Genomic DNA, 22,655 nt, shown 5'->3' with positions numbered 1-22,655 from the left:
GTCTCGCCTTTTTCTGGTCAAAAGGGATGCACTTTCTCTATCATCAGATATATAGGTGTATGTATGAGTGTATTAAATCCACAGTATCCTCAAGAGAATACAATGTCTGAACACACAGTCAGCTCTTCATAGGTGTTCAAACATAAACATAGGTACCAGGGCTCTATTACAGCACATGAGGTGGTATCACTGGATCCTTTTAGGAAAATTGAACCTCCAGCCTTTGAAACACCCCTGTCCTCCTCATCCTGGTCTTTGTGGCAGCCAGCCCACATCCCTAAGCAGTACAGTGTCCTTGTTATCATCAGCTGCTGCTAGTTTTTCTGCTCAGACAGTCAGACTCCATTTCCTTGTACTTAGCTTCATAATGAGACATTCATAACAGAATGTGTGGCCAGAAAACAAGTCTATATGCTCAGCAATTATCTTGTGTGAAGACTGAACTCCTACCTGGCCAAGTTGCTGGCGGAGCAGTTGCTGCCGTAACACTTAGTTGTGGTAAATGTAGGGCAGTTCTGCACCATCGCCCAATTTAATTCTGTTTTACAGTATTACTACTTCCGGCCAACTATCCATAAAAAATTGTCTCATTTTTAAAATGTCATGCAGTTTTGCACACATTAGGCAACATCATCAGATCCAATAGGAAAATAGAACTGGCCAGCAATGGGAACAAGACTGTCGTCCTTCTCCCAATCTTCTTGGTGGCATCCAGTCTGCATCCACAACCAATACAATGTCATTTTCATAGTCATTATTAGTTACTTGTTCTCCTTCTCAGACCCTGCCTCCTACTTCTCCATTCTGTCATCAGTCATTAATCATAGAATGTGTGGCCAAAATATAACCATATGATTTCAGCAATCCAATTGTTAGCAAGCTGATCTCCCACCTGCCCAAGCTTCATGCAGTGCAATTGCTGTAGTATAACATAGTATTGGGAGTTGCAGTGCACTTATGCTCCTTCACCAAAAGTTAATTCGCAAGTGTTCAAACCAAGTCCACCGGTCCAGCAATCTTTAGTCCACAGCCAGCTCTTCGCATGTGTTCAAACACAAACATAGGTACCAGGACTCTATAGCAGCACATGAGGTGGCATCACTAGATCCTTTAGGAACATAGACCTATCCAGCATTTGAAACAAGTCTGTCCTTGTGCGCCTTTACCAAAATTGTCTGTGTAAATTGTCTCATTCTGGAAATATGGCGCACTCCTGCTCTTTCAGCAAAATTGAATTCAGTAAGCAGGCATTACTCCCTTGGGCCAGCAGTCCATAAAATTTGTCTCATCATTCTCCAACGCTCTTACCCAAATTTTATTAATCAGACAGTAGTACTTCTGGCAAGTGTGGTCGCAGTGATACAGTGTCCTAATAGTTCTGAAGTTAAGTGAGCCGACACGAGGTCAAGACACAGAGACACATGCAATATGTGTTTCTCATAATGGCCTCTCTTTATTGTAGTGCACATATTTATACACAGACAAACACAATAAAAAGTGTCCTAGTGTAGATAAGCTTTGAGTTACTATGTTTGGTTGGAGATAAGAAAATGAATTGACATCATGGGTGGATTAGGGGCCCACCATGGACTTTTTACTTCTGCCTTCCAAGGCTAAATCCCCTCTTATGTAAGTGCAGGTTATACATAGATATAAAACGAATACATATATAAAATGGATGCCTTTATGCTTTCCCTCACACAAGCTATTAAAAATGTCTAATTTTCTAAATAATTGTGTCTTGTTTCCTACAGCTGTTTCTCCTACCCTGTCCGCTGACCCCGTAGACATCTGGGGAGGCCACTTGAAACAGTGTCTGGAACTGATCCACTTTTCTATCGATAGGCTGTCTTGTCCAGGGTAGTCTCAGAGAAGGGTGTAAGCATGACAGGTGGAATCTTCACACCCAAGCAGGCAAAACTGTCCTGCACAAGTGACCAATAGTGATGAGCGGCAGGGGCAATATTCGAATTCGCAATATTTTGCGAATATTTGCCATATATTCGATAATTTGCGAATTTGTGATCTGCAGGCATTATTTTCTTGATTGCAAAAATTTGCATAAAAATTTGCATACACTGTTATTTAACCACCTCCGGACCGCCTAACGCAGATTTGCGGTCCGGAGGTGGCAGCCCTGCGCAGAGTCACGCATATATGCGTCATCTCGCGAGGGCCGGGATTTCCTGTGAATGCGCGCACACAGGCGCGCGCGCTCACAGGAACGGAAGGTAAGCGAGTGGATCTCCAGCCTGCCAGCGGCGATTGCTCGCTGGCAGGCTGGAGATCCGAATTTTTTAACCCCTAACAGGTATATTAGACGCTGTTTTGATAACAGCGTCTAATATACCTGCTACCTGGTCCTCTGGTGGTCCCTTTTGTTAGGATCGACCACCAGAGGACACAGGTAGGTCAGTAAAGTCGCACCAAACACTACACTACACTACACCCCCCCCCCCGTCACTTATTAACCCTTTATGAACCCCTGATCACCCATGATCACCCCATATAAACTCCCTGACCACCCCCCTGTCATTGATCACCCCCCTGTCATTGATCACCCCCCTGTCAGGCTCCGTTCAGACGTCCGTATGATTTTTACGGATCCACGGATACATGGATCGGATCCGCAAAACACATGCGGACGTCTGAATGGAGCCTTACAGGGGGGTGATCAATGACAGACGGGTGATCACCCATATACACTCCCTGATCACCCCCTGTCATTGATCACCCCCCTGTAAGGCTCCATTCAGACGTCCGCATGATTTTTACGGATCCATGGATACATGGATCGGATCCGCAAAACACATGCGGACGTCTGAATGGAGCCTTACAGGGGGTGATCAATGACAGGCGGGTGATCACCCATATACACTCCCTGATCACCCCCCTGTCATTGATCACCCCCCTGTAAGGCTCCATTCAGACGTCCGCATGTGTTTTGTGGATCCGATCCATGTATCCATGGATCCGTAAAAATCATGCGGACGTCTGAATGGAGGCTTACAGGGGGGGTGATCAGTGACAGGGGGGTGATCACCCTGATCACCCTGATCACCCCCTGTCATTGATAACCCCCCTGTAAGGCTCCATTCAGACGTCCGCATGTGTTTTGCGGATCCGATCCATGTATCCATGTATCCGTAAAAATCATGCGGACGTCTGAATGGAGCCTTACAGGGGGGTGATCAATGACAGGGGGTGATCAGGGAGTCTATATGGGTGATCACCCCCCTGTCATTGATCACCCCCCTGTCATTGATCACCCCCCTGTCATTGATCACCCCCCCCCCCCCTGTAAGGCTCCATTCAGACATTTTTTTTGGCACAAGTTAGCGAAAAAATTTTGTTTGTTTTTGTTTTTGTTTTTTCTTACTAAGTCTCATATTCCACTAACTTGTGTCAAAAAATAAAATCTCACATGAACTCGCCAAACCCCTCACGGAATCCAAATGCGTAAACATTTTTAGACATTTATATTCCAGACTTCTTCTCACGCTTTAGGGCCCCTAAAAAGCCAGGGCAGTATAAATACCCCACATGTGACCCCATTTCGGAAAGAAGACACCCCAAGGTATTCCGTGAGGGGCATATTGAGTCCATGAAAGATTGAAATTTTTGTCCTAAGTTAGCGGAATGTCAGACTTTGTGAGAAAAAAACAAAAAAATCAATATCCTCTAACTTATGCAAAAAAATAAAAATTTCTAGGAACTCGCCAGGCCCCTCATTGAATACCTTGGGGTGTCTTCTTTCCAAAGTGGGGTCACATGTGGGGTATTTATACTGCCCTGGCTTTTTAGGGGCCCGAAAGTGTGAGAAGATGTCTGGGATCCAAATGTCTAAAAATGCCCTCCTAAAAGGAATTTGGGCCTCTTTGCGCATCTAGGCTGCAAAAAAGTGTCACACATGTGGTATCGCCGTACTCAGGAGAAGTTGTGCAATGTGTTTTGGGGTGTCATTTTACATATACCCATGCTGGGTGAGAGAAATATCTTGGTCAAATGCCAACTTTGTGTAAAAAAATGGGAAAAGTTATCTTTTGCCAAGATATTTCTCTCACCCAGCATGGTTATATGTAAAATGGCACCCCAAAACACAGTCCCCAACTTCTCCTGAGTACGGTGATACCAGATGTGTGACACTTTTTTGCAGCCAAGGTGGGCAAAGGGGCACATATTCCAAAGTGCACCTTTCGGATTTCACAGGCAATTTTTTACAGATTTTGATTGCAAGGTACTTCTCTCACATTTGGGCCCCTAAATTGCCAGGGCAGTATAACTACGCCACAAGTGACCCCATTTTGGAAAGAAGACACCCCAAGGTATTCCGTGAGGGGCACGACGAGTTCCTAGAATTTTTTATTTTTTGTCACAAGTTAGCGGAAAATGATGATTTTTATTTTTTTTTATTTTTTCCTTACAAAGTCTCATATTCCACTAACTTGCGACAAAAAATAAAAAAATTCTAGGAACTCGCCGTGCCCCTCACGGAATACCTTGGGGTGTCTTCTTTCCAAAATGGGGTCACTTGTGGCGTAGTTATACTGCCCTGGCAATTTAGAGGCCCAAATGTGTAAGAAGTACCTTGCAATCAAAATGTGTAAAAAATGGCCTGCGAAATCCGAAAGGTGCACTTTGGAATATATGCCCCTTTGCCCACCTTAACTGCAAAAAAGTGTCACACATCTGGTATCGCCGTACTCAGGAGAAGTTGGGGAATGTGTTTTGGGGTGTCATTTTACATATACCCATGCTGGGTGAGAAAAATATCTTGGTCAAATGCCAACTTTGTATAAAAAAATTGGAAAAGTTGTCTTTTGCCAAGATATTTCTCTCACCCAGCATGGGTATATGTAAAATGACACCCCAAAACACATTCCCCAACTTCGCCTGAGTACGGTGATACCAGATGTGTGACACTTTTTTGCAGCCAAGGTGGGCAAAGGGGCACATATTTCAAAGTGCACCTTTCGGATTTCACCGGTCATTTTTTACACATTTCGATTGCAAAGTTCTTCTCACACATTTGGGCCCCTAAATTGCCAGGGCAGTATAGCTACCCCACAAGTGACCCCATTTTGGAAAGAAGACACCCCAAGGTATTCCGTGAGGGGCATGGCGAGTTCCTAGAATTTTTTATTTTTTGTTGCAAGTTAGTGGAATATGAGACTTTGTAAGAAAAAAATAAAAATAAAAAATCATCATCATTTTCCGCTAACTTGTGACAAAAAATAAAAAGTTCTATGAACTCACTATGCCCATCAGCGAATACCTTAGGTTGTCTACTTTCCAAAATGGGGGTCATTTGTGGGGGTTTTCTACTGTCTGGGCATTGTAGAACCTCAGGAATCATGACAGGTGCTCAGAAAGTCAGAGCTGCTTCAAAAAGCGGAAATTCACATTTTTGTACCATAGTTTGTAAACGCTATAACTTTTACCCAAACCATTTTTTTTTTTGCCCAAACATTTTTTTTTTTATCAAAGACATGTAGATCTATAAATTTAGCGAAAAATTTATATATGGATTTCGTTTTTTTTGCAAAATTTTACAGCTGAAAGTGAAAAATGTCATTTTTTTCCAAAAAAAATCGTTACATTTCGATTAATAACAAAAAAAGTAAAAATGTCAGCAGCAATAAAATACCACCAAATGAAAGCTCTATTAGTGAGAAGAAAAGGAGGTAAAATTCATTTGGGTGGTAAGTTGCATGACCGAGCGATAAACGGTGAAAGTAGTGTAGTGCCGAAGTGTAAAAAGTGCTCTGGTCATGAAGGGGGTTTCAGCTAGCGGGGCTGAAGTGGTTAAGAAAGAACAAATATTCGCGATTTCGAATATATTTTTCAATATTCTAAATATTTGCGAATTCTCGAAATGCCGATATTCGCGATTAAAATTTGCAATTCGAATATTCGTGATCAACACTGGTGACCAACACATTACCTTGGTCAAAATGAATTAGGAACATCGATCCGGGAGGATTACAAAACATACCAATAATAATCTTTATTTATATAGTGCCAAAATATTCTGCAGCGCTTTACAATTTAGGGGTTCATGTGAAAATAGTTATAAATAACATAGACACAGAGAAGTCAATAATTAGAACAAGATGAATAAGGGCCCTGCTCGCAAGAGCTTACAGTCTATGAGGGGAAAAGGGTGAAACAAAGGAAAAAGTGCTTGTTTTGAGCAATGGTCCAGCCATCTTGGCAAAATAGGGGAGTAGATATAAAGCTGCATGAGCCATCACCAGCCTATATCTCTAGTGCTTTTTGGGTCCATGGGTGTAATATAATATGTAAGATAATAAACAGATCTGTCATTGCTAACAGTGACTATTTATTACCTGTCCAATGATGCAACTGCCGCTGTCTGCCTGTTCATAATGTTCCATACTGTACTGCGTCTGCTGCCACTAATACTACCTGAATATCTTCTGCTTTTTCCGTTCTGAACTGCACTGCTACTCCTAAAAAAGGGAGAATGTTTGAGCGCTTGTTAAGAACGAGCCACTGCATTTTCCAATACTATTGTCTATATATAAATATGATCTGTCCCCAACAAGGATTTATTTATTTATTTTATTTTAAATAGAATAACAAATACAATGGTGCAGTGTGTTATATGTGCTATATATATATATATATATCAATGTTACATTATTAACTTTTGTTGTCAAGTTTAAAAAGGGAGGGGGAGAGAGATATTTTTTTTTTAAGACTTAAAGGGGTTCTACAGCTTTTTTTTTTTGGCTGATGGTCTATCCTTTGGATAGATCATCAGCATCTGATTGTCATGGATCTGACACCTGGGGCCCCAGCTGATCAGCTTTTTGAGAAGACAGCTGGCAGTATTGTCATGGCCTTCTTGATGTTTACCTCTTGCCCAGTTAAGTCATAACTAGTATCACTCGCCTGGGCGCAGCTAAGCTCCATTGAAGTGAACCGTCAGTGAAAAAATCTGAAGAACTTCTTTTAAAAAGAGATAAAGACAAGAGAGAAAAAAAATTTGAAATGAGACCAAGGAGACCTGATTGTCATATACCAATTTTCAGGCCAATTAAAGCGTTTTTTATGCAGTAGAATCAATTCTTAGCCAAATTGAATTTGTTTTAATGCTTCATTAAAATCAGACCCAAAAAAATTATTTTAAGAATTTTGTTCATCTCTAGTAAAGACCCTAAAGTACACTAGAAACTCTGTGATCTACTCTATGCTCATCCTGCTCTTCTCCCTATGGACCGTCAGGTGGTCTTTGAGTCATTCATACTAGTCGATGATGGAACTACTGCTGTGGTGGAAGGTCTTCGGGTAGCCCCCTGGATAAGAGGACGTGGGGTGGCTGGATTGATTCAGAGGTTTTGCTTGGATACTCTGCATTCTGACCACCCGGAGGTTAAAATAATTCGACTGACCCGGCCAGAGAATCCGCCAACTGCTATGTTGACTAAATACAAAGTGATCAACTCTAAGGTAGGTTCAACTGTTATCACTTATCAACAAGATGGCTATCTATCTATCTATCTATCTATCTCTCTATCCATTTACTGTATGTATTTTTAATGCTTCCTATTAAGGATGAGTGAATCAATTTGTAATGAACTAGGTTTGTTACTAATTAAAAAAATGTATCCCCCAAGCGAATCTGAAGCTTTTGAGAGTTGTTTTAGATTAATCGCATAAAATGACATACAGCACCATTTTGCTGGAGAAGAAAAAGTTCAGTTCATCAAAGCTTCTTTACTGTAAGAACTGTGAAACTTTGGAATAGACTTCCTTAGGACGTGGTCACAACAGGAACAGTGTACGGTTTAACAAAAAAGGGTTTAGATGAATTCTTAAAAATAAATGACATCAATGCTTATTAAAATGTGTAGAAATCTGTGTAAAATGAGTCTCACTTCCTTCTGGGATTCACCTATCCTTTGGTTGAACATGATGGACTTATGTTTTTTTTCAACTATATTAACTATGTAAGTATGTTAACTATGTAATTACAGATTCTTGCCAAAATAGTCATTATTTTTGGGAAAAAGTTTCTTTCACAACTATGTTAGTGAAGGCATACTGCATCACGTCATCCTGTTAAAAAGATGTGTTGTGTATTATCACTTTTTCACTGCAAAAATATTGCATTAATTAACATTGTACATTTGGAAGCCAGATCGGGGTGCTGAGGAGGAGGTAACATCAAAGAAGGAGGGCAGTGACAGTGGTGTCCTTAAAGAGCAGAGGTAACGTATGGCCAAAACCTCCCCAAAAACTTCATTAATTACCATGTGGGCAAGCTGAACTCCAACCTAGTCAAGTTGCTGGTAAAACTGAATATTTAGCTACAGCGTTCCATCCATCACTGAGACTTCTGGCCAGGCATCTAAAATGCTGAAGTTTAGTGCCTTAGCTAAAATTTCATTGTTTTATAAAATTTAATAGTTAGCGGCAGCATTTGCCTAATCCCATAATTGAGACTTCTGGCCAGGCATCTGTAGTGGCACAGTTCTGCACCTTCATCAAAATGTACGGTAATTACTTTTCTGTAAAATTTTATATTTAGCAGCAGCTTTTGCCTGACTGTGGCTTTCCCCTTGCACATACCCTGTTCCCACACCCCATGGACTTCTGGGATTGCAGACATAAATAGTGTCTGGTACTGGCCCTGTTTGCTCCACCTGTACTGTCTTGTCCAGCCTCAAGAGTTACAGTACAGACAAAAAGTTTGGACACACCTTCTCATTCAAAGAGTTTTTTTTTTATTTGCATGACTATGAAAATTGTAGAGTCACACTGAAGGCATCAAAACTATGAATTAACACATGTGGAATTATATACATAACAAAAAAGTGTGAAACAACTGAAAATATGTCATATTCTAAGTTCTTCAAAGTAGCCACCTTTTGCTTTGATTACTGCTTTGCACACTCTTGGCATTCTCTTGATGAGCTTCAAGAGGTAGTCACCTGAAATGGTTTTCACTTCACAGGTGTGCCCTGTCAGGTTAAATAAGTGGGATTTCTTGCCTTATAAATGAGGTTGGGACCATCAGTTGCGTTGTAGAGAAGTAAGGTGGTGTCACAACCAGACAGCTGAGAAGCTCTAACAGAGGCCTTTCAGAACCTCCTCCTTAAGATCTCTTGTTGTGCTGTTCAGTTGCTCATCTCGTTAGCCTCTCTCAGCTGTCATGTGCTGGACTAATTGCTTCCCTTTAAATTCCTCCCCAGAATGCTTTTCTGGGCGGCTTATACTTCTTCCTGGAGTGTGTGTGCATGCTGGTCTTGTTCTCCTGTCTGCTACAAAGCTAAGTGTTTAAACATTTATTTGTTATTTTCTGTTTGCTGGATCCCAGGTGACCCTGACTCCCTCCGTATCTTGTGTAGGGAGCCGGTGGTCGTGTCCCCTCACTATTGTAGGGTGCTCAGGGATTATATAGTCAAGGTACGTGGATATGCAAACTTCCACCATTCGGATCTTTGCATAGGCTGAGCAGCCAGGGAAAGTGCCAGGTCTTCTGCAGGGGTCTCCCTTTTGTTCCTTAGCTTTTGGATCCAGCGAGTCATTTATGCTTGTTGCTTTGCCTTGTTCCCTGTACACCGTCCGCGACATTATAAGCCGCCAAAACCGTCTCAAGCATGGATCCGGTTTCACTTTTGGCTGAACACTTCCAGGGTCTTTCATTGGAGGTAGCTGATCTCCGTAAGACTTTTTCTCAGCTTCAAGTGACCGGTTCAGCTTGCGTTCATGGAGTTTGTTCTGAGCCTAAGATCTCGCTCCCGGATACGTTCTCCGGGGGTAGTGAGAATTTTGTGCGTTTTAGAGACGCTTGCAAACTCCATTTTCGCCTTCTTCCCCATTCCTCTGGTGATGAGGAACGGAGGGTGGGGATCATTATATTGCTGCTCAGAGGTAACGCTCAGTCCTGGGCCTTTTCGCTGCTGGAGGGGGCACGGCCTCTCCGTTCAGTGGATGAATTCTTTTTAGCCCTGGGTCCGATATATGATGATCCGGATCGTATTGCTCTGGCTGAGTCTAGACTACGTCTATTACGCCAGGGTAAACAATCCGCAGAAATATACTGCTCAGAATTTCGGAGATGGGCAATTGATACTGGTTGGAATGATGCTGCACTCCGAAGTCAATTTTGCCATGGTCTTTCAGAGGGATTGAAAGATGCATTTGCCTTTCATGAGAGGCCTATTTCTTTGGACTCTGCTATGTCTCAAGCCGTTCGTATTGACAGGCGTCTTAGAGAGAGAGGAGAGATGTCCCCTTCCTGTCATACTCAGTCCCAGGACAGTGCAGCGGTCCCATTCTGTGCGCAGGGGTCTCAGTCGCCATCAGCGCCTTCTGAGCAGGAGCCCATGCAGCTGGGGTTGATTGCTTCTGACAATAGAAGATTCAGCTCGCATGGGAGGGTTTGTTTTTGTTGTGGAGGTATAAATCATCTGGCAAATATTTGTCCCTCTAGGAGATTCAGGCAGTTTTCTGGGAGTAATAAAGAAACAAACAGGAAAAAATCTTTTAAAAATGTTCCGTCTGTTACTATTGGCAGGGTTGAGGCGGAAATTGAAGGTTTTCCGTTTGCTTGTAGTTCCCGTTTTGTCCTGCCGGCTAGGGTGGCGCTAGAGAGCAAGAACATTTTTTGTGAGATTTTTGTAGATAGTGGAGCAGCAGTCAATCTCATTGATAATCAATTTGCGATAACTCATGGTTTCCAGGTGCGCACTTTGGGAAAGGATATTCCGGTTTTTGCTATCGATTCCGCTCCACTTTCTCAGAAATCATTAAAGGGCATAGTTCACAATATCCGTTTAATTGTGAGTGATGCTCATGTTGAGGATGTGTCATGTTTCGTCCTTAGCGGTTTGCCTACCCCTCTGGTGTTGGGGCTGCCCTGGCTCACTAAGCATAACCCCACCATTGATTGGCAAGCGAGGCAAATAAATGGTTGGAGTGACTTTTGCAGAGAGAATTGCCTCACGACATCTGTTTCTGAGGTTGCTACTAAGACTGTACCATCTTTTCTCTCTGAATTTTCGGATGTCTTCTCTGAGAGTTGAGTTCAGGATTTGCCCCCGCACAGGGAGTACGATTGCCCTATTAATCTCATCCCAGACGCCAAGCTGCCTAAATCTCGTTTATACAATCTTTCCCAACCTGAGAGGATCGCTATGCGTGCTTATATCTCTGAGAGTCTGAGAAAAGGACACATACGACCCTCGAAGTCACCTGTTGCCGCTGTTTTTTTCTTTGTTAAGAAAAAAGATGGTTCTTTAAGACCTTGTCTGGATTTCAGGGAGCTGAACAGTATCGCAATTCGTGACCCTTATCCGCTTCCTCTGATCCCGGACCTGTTTAACCAGGTTTTTGGGGCTAAAGTCTTTTCCAAATTAGATCTAAGAGGGGCATACAACCTGGTCAGGGTCAGAGAAGGGGACGAATGGAAGACGGCCTTCAATACCCCTGAGGGCCATTTTGAAAATTTGGTTATGCCTTTTGGTTTGATGAATGCCCCAGCCGTTTTTCAGCATTTTGTGAACAGCATTTTTTATCATTTGATGGGAAAATTTGTATTGGTGTATTTGGATGACATTTTGATTTTTTCTCCCGATTTCAAAACTCATAAGGAACATTTACGTCAGGTCTTGCTCATCCTGCAGAGAGAATAAATTATATGCGAAACTGGAAAAATGTGTGTTTGCGGTTCCAGAAATTCAATTTCTGGGGTTTCTTCTCTCCGCTTCTGGTTTTCGCATAGACCCCGAGAAGGTCCGCGCTGTGCTTGAGTGGGAGCTTCCTGAGAATCAGAAGGCGCTGATGCGTTTTTTGGGCTTTGCCAATTATTACAGGAAGTTAATTTTGAATTACTCTTCTATTGTTAAACCACTCACTGATATGACCAGAAAGGGGGTAGATTTTTCTTCTTGGTCAGTAGAGGCGCGTAAGGCTTTTTCTGATATCAAGGAGAGTTTTGCTTCCGCTCCCATCTTGGTGCAACCTGATGTTTCTTTACCCTTCATAGTTGAGGTTGATGCTTCTGAGGTGGGTGTGGGGGCGGTCTTGTCTCAGGGTTCCTCTCCTGCCAATTGGCGACCGTGTGCCTTTTTCTCAAGAAAACTCTCCTCCGCAGAGAGAAATTACGATGTGGGAGATAGGGAATTGTTGGCCATCAAGTTGGCTTTTGAGGAATGGCGCCATTGGCTAGAGGGAGCCAGACACCCTATTACCGTATTTACTGACCATAAAAATCTGGCCTACTTGGAGTCAGCCAAGCGTCTGAACCCGAGACAGGCCAGATGGTCTTTGTTCTTTTCTAGGTTTAATTTTGTTGTCACGTTCCGCCCTGGAGTTAAGAATGTGAAGGCAGATGCCCTGTCACGTTGTTTTCCGGGAGGCGGGAATTTTGAAGACCCGGGTCCCATTTTGGCTGAAGGTGTGGTGGTCTATGCTCTTTTTCCTGAATTGGAGGCAGAGGTGCAGGCAGCCCAGTCAGAGGCTCCTGATCTTTGTCCTCCTGGGAGGTTGTTTGTGCCTCTCGCTTTAAGACACAAGATTTTTAAAGAACACCACGATACGGTCCTTGCTGGGCACCCGGGGGTAAGAGCCACACTGGATCTCATCGCTCGGAGATTCTGGTGGCCAGCGCTTCGTAGGTCGGTTGAGGGTTTTGTGGCAGCCTGCGAGACTTGCGCTCGTGCCAAAGTCCCTCATTCACGGCCATCAGGTCCTCTCCTTCCCTTACCCATTCCTTCCCGTCCTTGGACACATCTGTCCATGGACTTCATAACGGACCTGCCTCGTTCCTCGGGGAAGACTGTGATTCTGGTGGTGGTGGACCGTTTTAGCAAAATGGTGCATTTCATCCCTTTTCCTGGTTTGCCCAATGCTAAGACGCTGGCGCAGGCATTTATTGATCACATTGTCAAATTGCATGGTATTCCTTCAGACATAGTCTCTGATAGGGGCACGCAGTTTGTTTCCAGATTCTGGAAGGCTTTCTGTTCTCGCTTGGGGGTTCGGTTGTCATTCTCTTCTGCTTTCCACCCGCAGTCGAATGGCCAGACAGAGCGCGTCAATCAGAATCTGGAGACATATCTGCGATGTTTTGTGGCGGAGAATCAAGAGGATTGGTGTTCTTTTTTGTCCCTTGCTGAGTTTGCTTTAAATAACCGTCGTCAGGAGTCCTCTGATAAGTCACCATTTTTTGGTGCATATGGGTTTCATCCGCAGTTTGGGACTTTCTCGGGAGAGGGGTCTTCTGGTTTACCTGATGAGGACAGATTCTCCTCGTCTTCTTCTTCTATTTGGCAAAAGATTCAGGATAATCTAAAGAGCATGAGTGAGAGATATAAGCGTGTGGCAGATAAGAGACGTGTGCTTGGTCCGGACCTGAATGTTGGTGATCTGGTGTGGTTGTCTACCAAGAATATCAAATTGAAGGTTCCCTCCTGGAAGTTGGGTCCTAGGTTTATTGGGCCTTACAAAATCCTGTCTGTCATCAATCCTGTTGCATACCGTCTTGATCTTCCTCAGACTTGGAAGATCCATAATGTTTTTCATAAGTCCTTATTGAAACCTTATGTTCAACCCATTGTACCCTCGCCTTTGCCTCCTCCTCCGATTATGGTTGATGGGAATCTTGAATTTCAGGTCTCTAGGATTGTGGATTCTCGTCTTGTCCGCGGTTCTCTTCAGTACCTTGTTCATTGGGAGGGGTATGGTCCTGAGGAGAGGATGTGGGTCCCAGTGACGGACATTAAGGCCTCTCGTCTCATCTGGGCTTTCCATAGGTCCCATCCTGATAAGGTGGGTTCTGAGTGTCCGGAGTCCACTCGTAGAGGGAGGGGTACTGTCACAACCAGACAGCTGAGAAGCTCTGACAGAGGCCTTTCAGAACCTCCTCCTTGAGTTCTCTTGTTGTGCTGTTCAGTTGCTCATCTCGTTAGCCTCTCTCAGCTGTCATGTGTTGGACTAATTGCTTCACTTTAAATTCCTCCCCAGAATGCTTTTCTGGGCGGCTTATACTTCTTCCTGGAGTGTGTGTGCATGCTGGTCTTGTTCTCCTGTCTGCTACAAAGCAAAGTGTTTGAACATTTATTTGTTATTTTCTGTTTGCTGGATCCCAGGTGACCCTGACTCCCTCCGTATCTTGTGTAGGGAGCCGGTGGTCGTGTCCCCTCGCTATTGTAGGGTGCTCAGGGATTATATAGTCAAGGTACGTGGATATGCAAACTTTCACCATTCGGATCTTTGCATAGGCTGAGCAGCCAGGGAAAGTGCCAGGTCTTCTGCAGGGGTCTCCCTTTTGTTCCTTAGCTTTTGGATCCAGCGAGTCATTTATGCTTGTTGCTTTGCCTTGTTCCCTGTACACCGTCCGTGACAGGTGGATACACAGCTTATAGTTCTACTGAATAGACTGTTAGAATTTGTATTATGGCAATAAAAAAGCAGCTAAGTAAAGAAAAACGAGTGGCCATCATTACTTTAAGAAATGAAGGTCAGTCAGTCCGAAAAATTGGCAAAACTTTGAAAGTGTCCCCAAGTGCAGTCACAAAAACCATCAAGCGCTACAAAGAAACTGGATCACATGCGGACCGCCCCAGGAAAGGAAGACCAAGAGTCACCTCTTGTCACGGACGGTGTACAGGAAACAAGACAAAGCAACATGCATATATCACTCACTGGATCCAAAGCTAAGGAACCATAAGGGAGACCCCTGCACAAGACCTGAGACTTTCCCTGGCTGCTCAGCCTATGCAACGATCCCAGAGGTGGATGGTTGCATATCCACGTACCTCGACTATATAACCCCTGAACACCCTACAATAGTGAGGGGACACGACCACCGGCTCCCTACACCAGACACGGAGGGAGTCAGGGTCACCTGGGATCCAGCAAACAGAAAATAACAGATAAATGTTCAGCACTTAACTTTGTAGCAGACTGGAAAACAAGATCAGCATGCACACACACTCCAGGAAGTAGTATAAGCCGCCCGGTAATGCATTATGGGGCGGAATTTAAAGGGATGCAATCAGTCCAACCACATGACAGCTGAGAGAGGCTAACAAGATGAGGAACTGAACATCACAACAAAGAAACTCAAGGAGGAGGTTCTGAAAGGCTTCTCTCAGAGCTTCTCAGCTGTCTGGTTGTGACAGTACCCCTCCCTCTACGAGTGGACTCCGGACACTCAGAGCCCACCTTCTCAGGATGGGACCAAAAGTTTGGACACACCTTCTCATTCAAAGAGTTTTCTTTATATTCATGACTATGAAAATTGTAGATTCACACTGAAGGCATCAAAACTATGAATTAACACATGTGGAATTATATACATAGCAAAAAAGTGTGAAACAACTGAAAATATGTCATATTCTAGGTTCTTCAAAGTAGCCACCTTTTGCTTTGAATACTGCTTTGCACACTCTTGGCATTCTCTTGATGAGCTTCAAGAGGTAGTCATCTGAAATGGTTTTCACTTCACTGGTGTGCCCTGTCAGGTTTAATAAGTGGGATTTCTTGCCTTATAAATGGGGTTGGGACCATCAGTTGCGTTGTGGAGAAGTCAGGTGGATACACAGCTGATAGTCCTACTGAATAGACTGTTAGAATTTGTATTATGGCAAGAAAAAAGCAGCTAAGTAAAGAAAAACGAGTGGCCATCATTACTTTAAGAAATGAAGGTCAGTCAGTCCGAAAAATTGGGAAAACTTTGAAAGTGTCCCCAAGTGCAGTCACAAAAACCATCAAGCGCTACAAAGAAACTGGCTCACATGCGGACCGCCCCAGGAAAGGAAGACCAAGAGTCACTTCTGCTGCGGAGTATAAGTTCATCCGAGTCACCAGCCTCAGAAATAGCAGGTTAACAGCAGCTCAGATTAGAGACCAGGTCAATGCCACACAGAGTTCTAGCAGCAGACACATCTCTAGAACAACTGTTAAGAGGAGACTGTGTGAATCAGGCCTTCATGGTAGAATATCTGCTAGGAAACCACTGCTAAGGACAGGCAACAAGCAGAAGAGACTTGTTTGGGCTAAAGAACACAAGGAATGGACATTAGACCAGTGGAAATCTGTGCTTTGGTCTGATGAGTCCAAATTTGAGATCTTTGGTTCCAACCACTGTGTCTTTGTGCGACGCAGTAAAGGTGAACGGATAGACTCTACATGCCTGGTTCCCACCGTGAAGCATGGAGGAGGAGGTGTGATGGTGTGGGGGTGCTTTGCTGGTGACACTGTTGGGGATTTATTCAAAATTGAAGGTATACTGAACCAGCATGGCTACCACAGCATCTTGCAGCGGCATGCTATTCCATCCAGTTTGCGTTTAGTTGGACCATCATTTATTTTTCAACAGGACAATGACCCCAAACACACCTCCAGGCTGTGTAAGGGCTATTTGAAGGAGAGTGATGGGGTGCTGCGCTAGATGACCTGGCCTCCACAGTCATCAGATCTGAACCCAATCGAGATGGTTTGGGGTGAGCTGGACTGCAGAGTGAAGCAAAAGGGACAACAAGTGCTAAGCATCTCTGGGAACTCCTTCAAGACTGTTGGAAGACCATTTCAGGTGACTACCTCCTGAAGCTTATCAAGAGAATGCCATGTGCAAAGCAGTAATCAAAGCAAAAGGTGGCTACTTTGAAGAACCTAGAATATGACACATTTTTTTCAGTTGTTTCACACTTTTTTGTTATGTATATAATTCCACATGTAATTTTGATGCCTTCAGTGTGAATCTACAATTTTCATAGTCATGAAAATAAAGAAAACTCTTTGAATGAGAAGGTGTGTCCAAACTTTTGGTCTGTACTGTATATCAAAGAGGGTTTTAAGCATGGCAGGTTGCATCATGAACCTAAATAGACAAAGGTGTCCTCCACCAGTGTACAAAACGTCACTTTTGTCAAAATAAAAAAGGCATAGATCTGTGAGGATTGATGAATAGATCTGCTTTTGTTAATGGTGACTCATCAAGCCACTGCCACTGTCTGCCTGCCTACTATCATTTGCCATAACATATGACTGTTGAGCCATTAGGCCACTGCCGGTTTCTGCCTGCCTACCATCATGTACGATACAATATGGCTGCTGCTGCAGTCACCGTCACAGCTTCTATTCCCTTCTGCTAATCCCATCCTGCCACTTCCTTTACCCTGACTACCACTACCATTATTGCTACACAGTTGCCACCACTACTACTACTACTACACACATCTACAGTCTGTTCCTTGCTGTGCTTTTACTTCTGTTGCAACTATTGCCTTCACATGCCACAGTTACTCTTCCCTTTCCACATCCACACTGTACTGCTGCTGCTCCCAACTAAAAGGGACAGTTTTTCCAGGCTTGTTCAGAACAAACTACTCTGTCTTCTGACAATTAGCACTTCTGCTTGTGTGTATATAAATACAGGCAAGCATGCTACCCCTGTTAAGGCCTAATATGTGGATGCTTGTGTAAAAAGCCATGCTTTATTTTGAAAATTAACATTTGTGCAAACCTAAATACAGGTAGACATTAAGCCCCTGTCATTGCATTGAATTTTTGGACGCTTTTTCCAAACAAGCCATAACATAGTGTGCGATTAAACACTATCTGCCCCAATAAGGGATGATTTTTGGAAGATTCCTAATATGAAAAAGCATAACACATGCGACACAGCACATGCAATTACCCATAGCTATACATGTCAGTGTCACATTATTTGCTATTGCCGTCATTACATTCAAGATCTTAGGGATGGCAGAGAGAAAGAGCAAAAATCTGTATAAATTAAAGGGGTTATCCAATATCATAAACAGCTCCCCCCATGTGCCCGGCCCCTCACAGGGAATATACTTACCCTGCTTCCCACTCCCTGTGCAGCTGATGCTTTTTCCTGTACACGGATAAAAACATCCAGTGTCGGGGGGGCACATGGGGGGGCTGTTTATGATATTGGATAACCCCTTTAACTCGGCTTAGGCAGGGTGCTGAATCTCCTTATAGAGACTAGTCCTGTATAGAGCCTCCAGCCATTTCCAAGAGGTGGCACTAGAGAGATGATTCTCTTCTTTAGGAGATACTTCTTTATACTGTATATTAATTTCCCATGGAGCATTACCAATAATTCTCCATACCATGGAGTACTTCCAATAGATCTCCATACAAAACTGGTCTCTTTATGGAAATTCAGCACCGTGCCTAAGTCATATTCAAGGCATTACACCCAGCCAGAATTCTACTCTGATGATGCAAACACCTGGAAACAGCTGGCTATGGATAGATATCGGGCTTGGCTATATTCTCATGTCAAATCCCAAGGCTTGTTGGAAAATTGGATTTTGACTCATAGTCACTTCTAAGGGTGGCACTAGAGAGATTATCACTTCCTTGGGAGATAACTATTTGCATTAAAAATTTTACTAAAATATAGCATATCTTCCTAAAAAGGAGCCATAGGAGACTAGTGGGTGTTATATATAAATTTTCAGGGAATTGGAGCAACATCGATGTGTGCCGAATTATTCGGACATGAATCTATTCTTTTATTTTTTTTATTCGGCAATTCGGACACAAAGCAAAGTTCAAGAAATATGTTCATCCTTATTTTCTATTGTCACACCCCCTGACTAAGTCTCTAACATAAAGGGGAGTTTTATGTTCCTCTTTTTCTTCAGTAATGTAGTGCCTCCAAGTAGAGTCTTGATAGGAGCTAGCAAGGTATGCAGGAGAATTTATCTCCTGCGGACCCCTACCAATCAGATCCTGATTACCTAACCAGAGTATAGGTCATCAGTTAAAAAATCTTGGAAAACCTCTTTAATAATCAGTCGTGTTGCTTTACTAGTCTAACTGCCTCTCAGTAAGTCATCCTTTGCAAAACCAAATGTCCGCTACTTGTGCAAGGGCCAGCTACTTGTCTCCCTCACTGCTCCAAGGAGAACTGGAAAATGAAGTTCTGCTTCCTCCCTCAACAGCTGCAGAGTATTCTTCTTACTGATGAACATCCACGGTACCAGTAACTGCTCTTATAAATCTTTTACAGTGATTACACTATATTTTTGATTCTTTTCTCTATTTTGGCATCTTATTTTCCATATAGTCTCCTTGTTCTGTCTTTCTAACCATTTATTTTTTTCAATTGCATCTTCCTAATTCAAACTACTTTTCTCTGTCCATTGTGTTCCCCATTAGGCTGTGATGTCTCTATTCCTTCCTATTGATCAATTGGAAATGAAACTTAAGTTACTGGAATCTCGAATTAACAATTTGGACAGCTCCAAAGACCTATCTGTTCTGGAACCAAAAGAAATTCTCGGATTCTTTGAGGAGTCTAAAACAAGACAACAACTGCTTCCTAGTGGTTTACTTGTTCAAGGCTGGCTTCCTCTTACCACTGCTAAGTCCAACCTAAATCTTATACTGAAACGACAGATTGTCTGGATTTATTCTCATCCTGGGGATTTGATTAGCACAGTTTCTTCTTCTAAGGTCACAACCAGCTGTGATGGTACCCATGCCTATCTAGAAGGATTTCTCAGCCTTGGTACCCCTCCATATCCAGTGCCTTTTGCAGGGGGAGTACACCGTCTAGATATTGACATGTTTGGAAATGACCCATCTTGTGCCAAGGTCCATGTTGTAGAGCAGTTGAAGATTGGAGTACAAGCATCACCGGCAGGGAGCAGTATAATCTGTATGATATATGCAGATGAGAGTCTCCGAACTGAGCTTGGCCAACTGTGTGAAGGGCTGACTCCATTCCATTTCTCAAGGGAACAGATGATAATGGAAATGGAGATCTAGAATAAATTTCTTGATTAATTTCCACTTCCCTGTTTTAGGTGTAATTTTGCATCACAAAATATCTGTCAACTGATCCCATTTATTACTATTGTTATAAAAATTAAAATGATGTGCTACATGCTTAGGAAAACATGGATTCCTATGGGTCTGTTTTCCATTACTTAAAGTTATATGTTTGTAACATGGTTCTCTCTACTCTAAGCAAGGTGTTTTACTAATAGTCTTGATTAAAAATCTTCTATTACAGTATTTTGTGTACACATCTCCTGTGCTGACACATGATATGTGTCTCTATAGTTGCAGTCTGATCCTGCATTCATGTGTTACTCTGCTACTTCTGATGATTTTCAGAGTTACATTAGATGACAAAAGATTTTCTAAAAATAAATAGGTGACTCAGTCCTTGGAATCCTACGAATTAGGATAACTGGTGTTCTTTAAAAGCTATGTACCCCTTTTGGAGGCTTTTTCTATTTATGATTGCATTTTACTCATTTTTGGCTAAAAATCATATTTTAAATTGGCCTTTTTTTTTTTTAAAATATTGAGCCATTATATCACAAACAGTTAACTGTTTTTCTAACTGTGCGACTGGTAATTTCACTCTCACTTTATGCCAGTCATCTAATAAACCTTATCTCTAATTTACTAAAAGGTCATAAACACTTATTTAAACCTTAGGATACCAGAGATTTTTTCGCTTTTGTGTTTTAATTTTTCTTCCCTATCTTCCTTGAGCCATAACTATTTTATATTTTCATTCGCATAGCTGTATGGCGGCTTATTTTTTGTGGGACAAGTTGTTAAGCCATATTTTTATCAGTTAGATAAGAGCTTAGCTATAATGAGTGTTTATAAGGTCAGAGAGCAGAGATTAGGAGCCCGTCTGCTGCCCAAATGACGGAAAAGACAGAAAATCCACAGGCAGCTGTAGAGCATCTCAGCTATGTACACAAAAAAGGGTTCCATATTTTTAATAAAGACCAATTTTAAAAAATGATTTGTATCTCAAAAAAAGTATAATGCAATCATTATAAAAAATTGCCCCCAATGGTGTACATAACCTTTAACTAGAGGCGGATGGGAAACTCAAAGTGGCCCTGAAAAAAATGTAGAAGTGGCCCCATGTTGTAGTTGGAGCTAAACAAGTAAAAGATGTGGGGAAGCCAAGTAGGTAGGGTCATAAAACCATTAGGAATGGTTATAATCCGGGCCACACTGGCGGTACTGCAGTCAGGGGTCGGGGCCGAGAAACTTCAGTCTTTGACATCAGCAGCCTCCTTAATATTCACTTCACAGTATATTAAATATTACAACACTGTCTCTTACTCCATATGGGTTGGGGTTGGGGGCCTCCCCAACACATTGCCTTTTATTACAGGGGTTATCTGATGTTTTGTAATTGATGACCTAACATCTGGTCAGGGGGCAAGTTTTTCCTACTGAAGCTCGGGGGGGTTCTGCTGCAGCTCTCTCCCTATCACAGCTCAGGAGGCAGTTGAAGGATGGAACTGAGCATGTGCGGCCATTTCAGTGAGCCGGACAAAGAAATAAGAAAAATAACAAACAGCAAGTAGCGCTGTACAGATACATTTTTTTGAATAACTCAGTGGCTATGCAAAATGTTTAATTAAATGCAATTACAAAAGTATTTAGATCCAGGTTCTGGGTTGAAAACTGTAGAATATCCCTTTAATGGTAGCTTATAAAAATGTTTGTGCACTAACATAGTTTGAAGTTGGGGTGCATTTGGAATGTGCAACAGCCACACACAAGTTGTAGGAACACACTGAATCGAGTGAGAATCAACATTTAACCACAGTGCTACTTGGCATTTGCTTAATTAACGTGCACGTAGCCATGGCATACCACACAGTCATATCAAATGCCGAAGTCCGTATATATTTAAGCATAGTAAAAAAAAAATACATAATGTGTTCTGTTCCTTTCCACTGGCCGATTATTAATTGATGCAGGAGACCAACACAAAGTAGCCACAACCTCGCTGTGTGTTAACAACGCTAAAATGTTGACTTATCCGAGGTAGAGCGCCACAACTCCTGTCCCCTGGCCAGCCAGAATTATCAGCATCTGCTCCAGGACGTGAAGAAGTGGAATGAAATCATTCATCCTGTAGTCCTGGTGATGGATAAATAAAGTAGCTTTCTCAAAGATCCTGATCAAATGGCAGGTGTCACGGATGAGCTGCCACTGGTTAACGTCAAAGTTACACAGGGAAGTGCTCCTGTCCACCTGCATTATCAATAAATCGTTCACAGCCTTCCTCTGCTTAAATAGTCAACCCAACATGTGGAAAGCGGTGTTCCAATGTGTAGAAACATCATATGTGAGGGGATGTTGGTGAACACTATTCTGCCTTTGCAACTCAAAAAGGGTGTAAGAGGGACTGAAGTGCATGCACAGTTTCCTGTCCATTTTCTAGATATCTTACAGTTGGGTGGAAAACTTCAGGAATCACTTTACAACCAAATTAAAGATGTACACCATGCAGGGGGCATGAGTCAGCCCTCCTTGATGCAGGGCTGAAGCCCGACACAATGTTCTTCCCGTTATATGTTGATGCAGGGCTGTGATGCCAACATTTTCACCCTGGCCATGTTTCATCTTCTGCCCACAGATTCCACACATGGCCACGCTGATGTCCTGTGGCAACTTGACGAAAAATTCCCACACCAGCGAGTAGGGCATTTTAGCCCCAACACTGCGTGCTGACTGCCTGCCTCTGCCTCTATGAACCCGAGCACTGCTAGTTGCTTCCAGATATGTAGACTCCTGAGTATCAGACAATCTACCCCGGGCACGTTTGGCTCCAGATTTCATACTGCTCCCCCCTGATGCCTCTC

General features: G+C 42.8%; 1 protein-coding gene across 1 annotated transcript in view; it reads left to right on the top strand.

Annotated features, from left to right (window-relative positions):
• Window positions 1-19,791, top strand: part of LOC122929326 (histidine N-acetyltransferase-like) — a 34,951-nt gene extending 15,160 nt beyond the window's left edge. Inside the window, exons 2-3 of the mRNA XM_044282853.1 lie at window positions 7,252-7,476; window positions 19,180-19,791. Coding sequence (XP_044138788.1) covers window positions 7,252-7,476; window positions 19,180-19,791 — 837 coding nt within the window. The remainder of the gene's footprint in view (window positions 1-7,251; window positions 7,477-19,179) is intronic.
• The last annotated feature ends 2,864 nt before the right edge of the window (window positions 19,792-22,655 follow it).

The sequence above is a fragment of the Bufo gargarizans genome, chromosome 2 (genome assembly GCF_014858855.1).
Source record: "Bufo gargarizans isolate SCDJY-AF-19 chromosome 2, ASM1485885v1, whole genome shotgun sequence".
NCBI lineage: Eukaryota > Metazoa > Chordata > Amphibia > Anura > Bufonidae > Bufo > Bufo gargarizans.
Note: the sequence above shows the minus strand (reverse complement) of the source record. Positions and strands in the feature narration are given on the sequence as shown.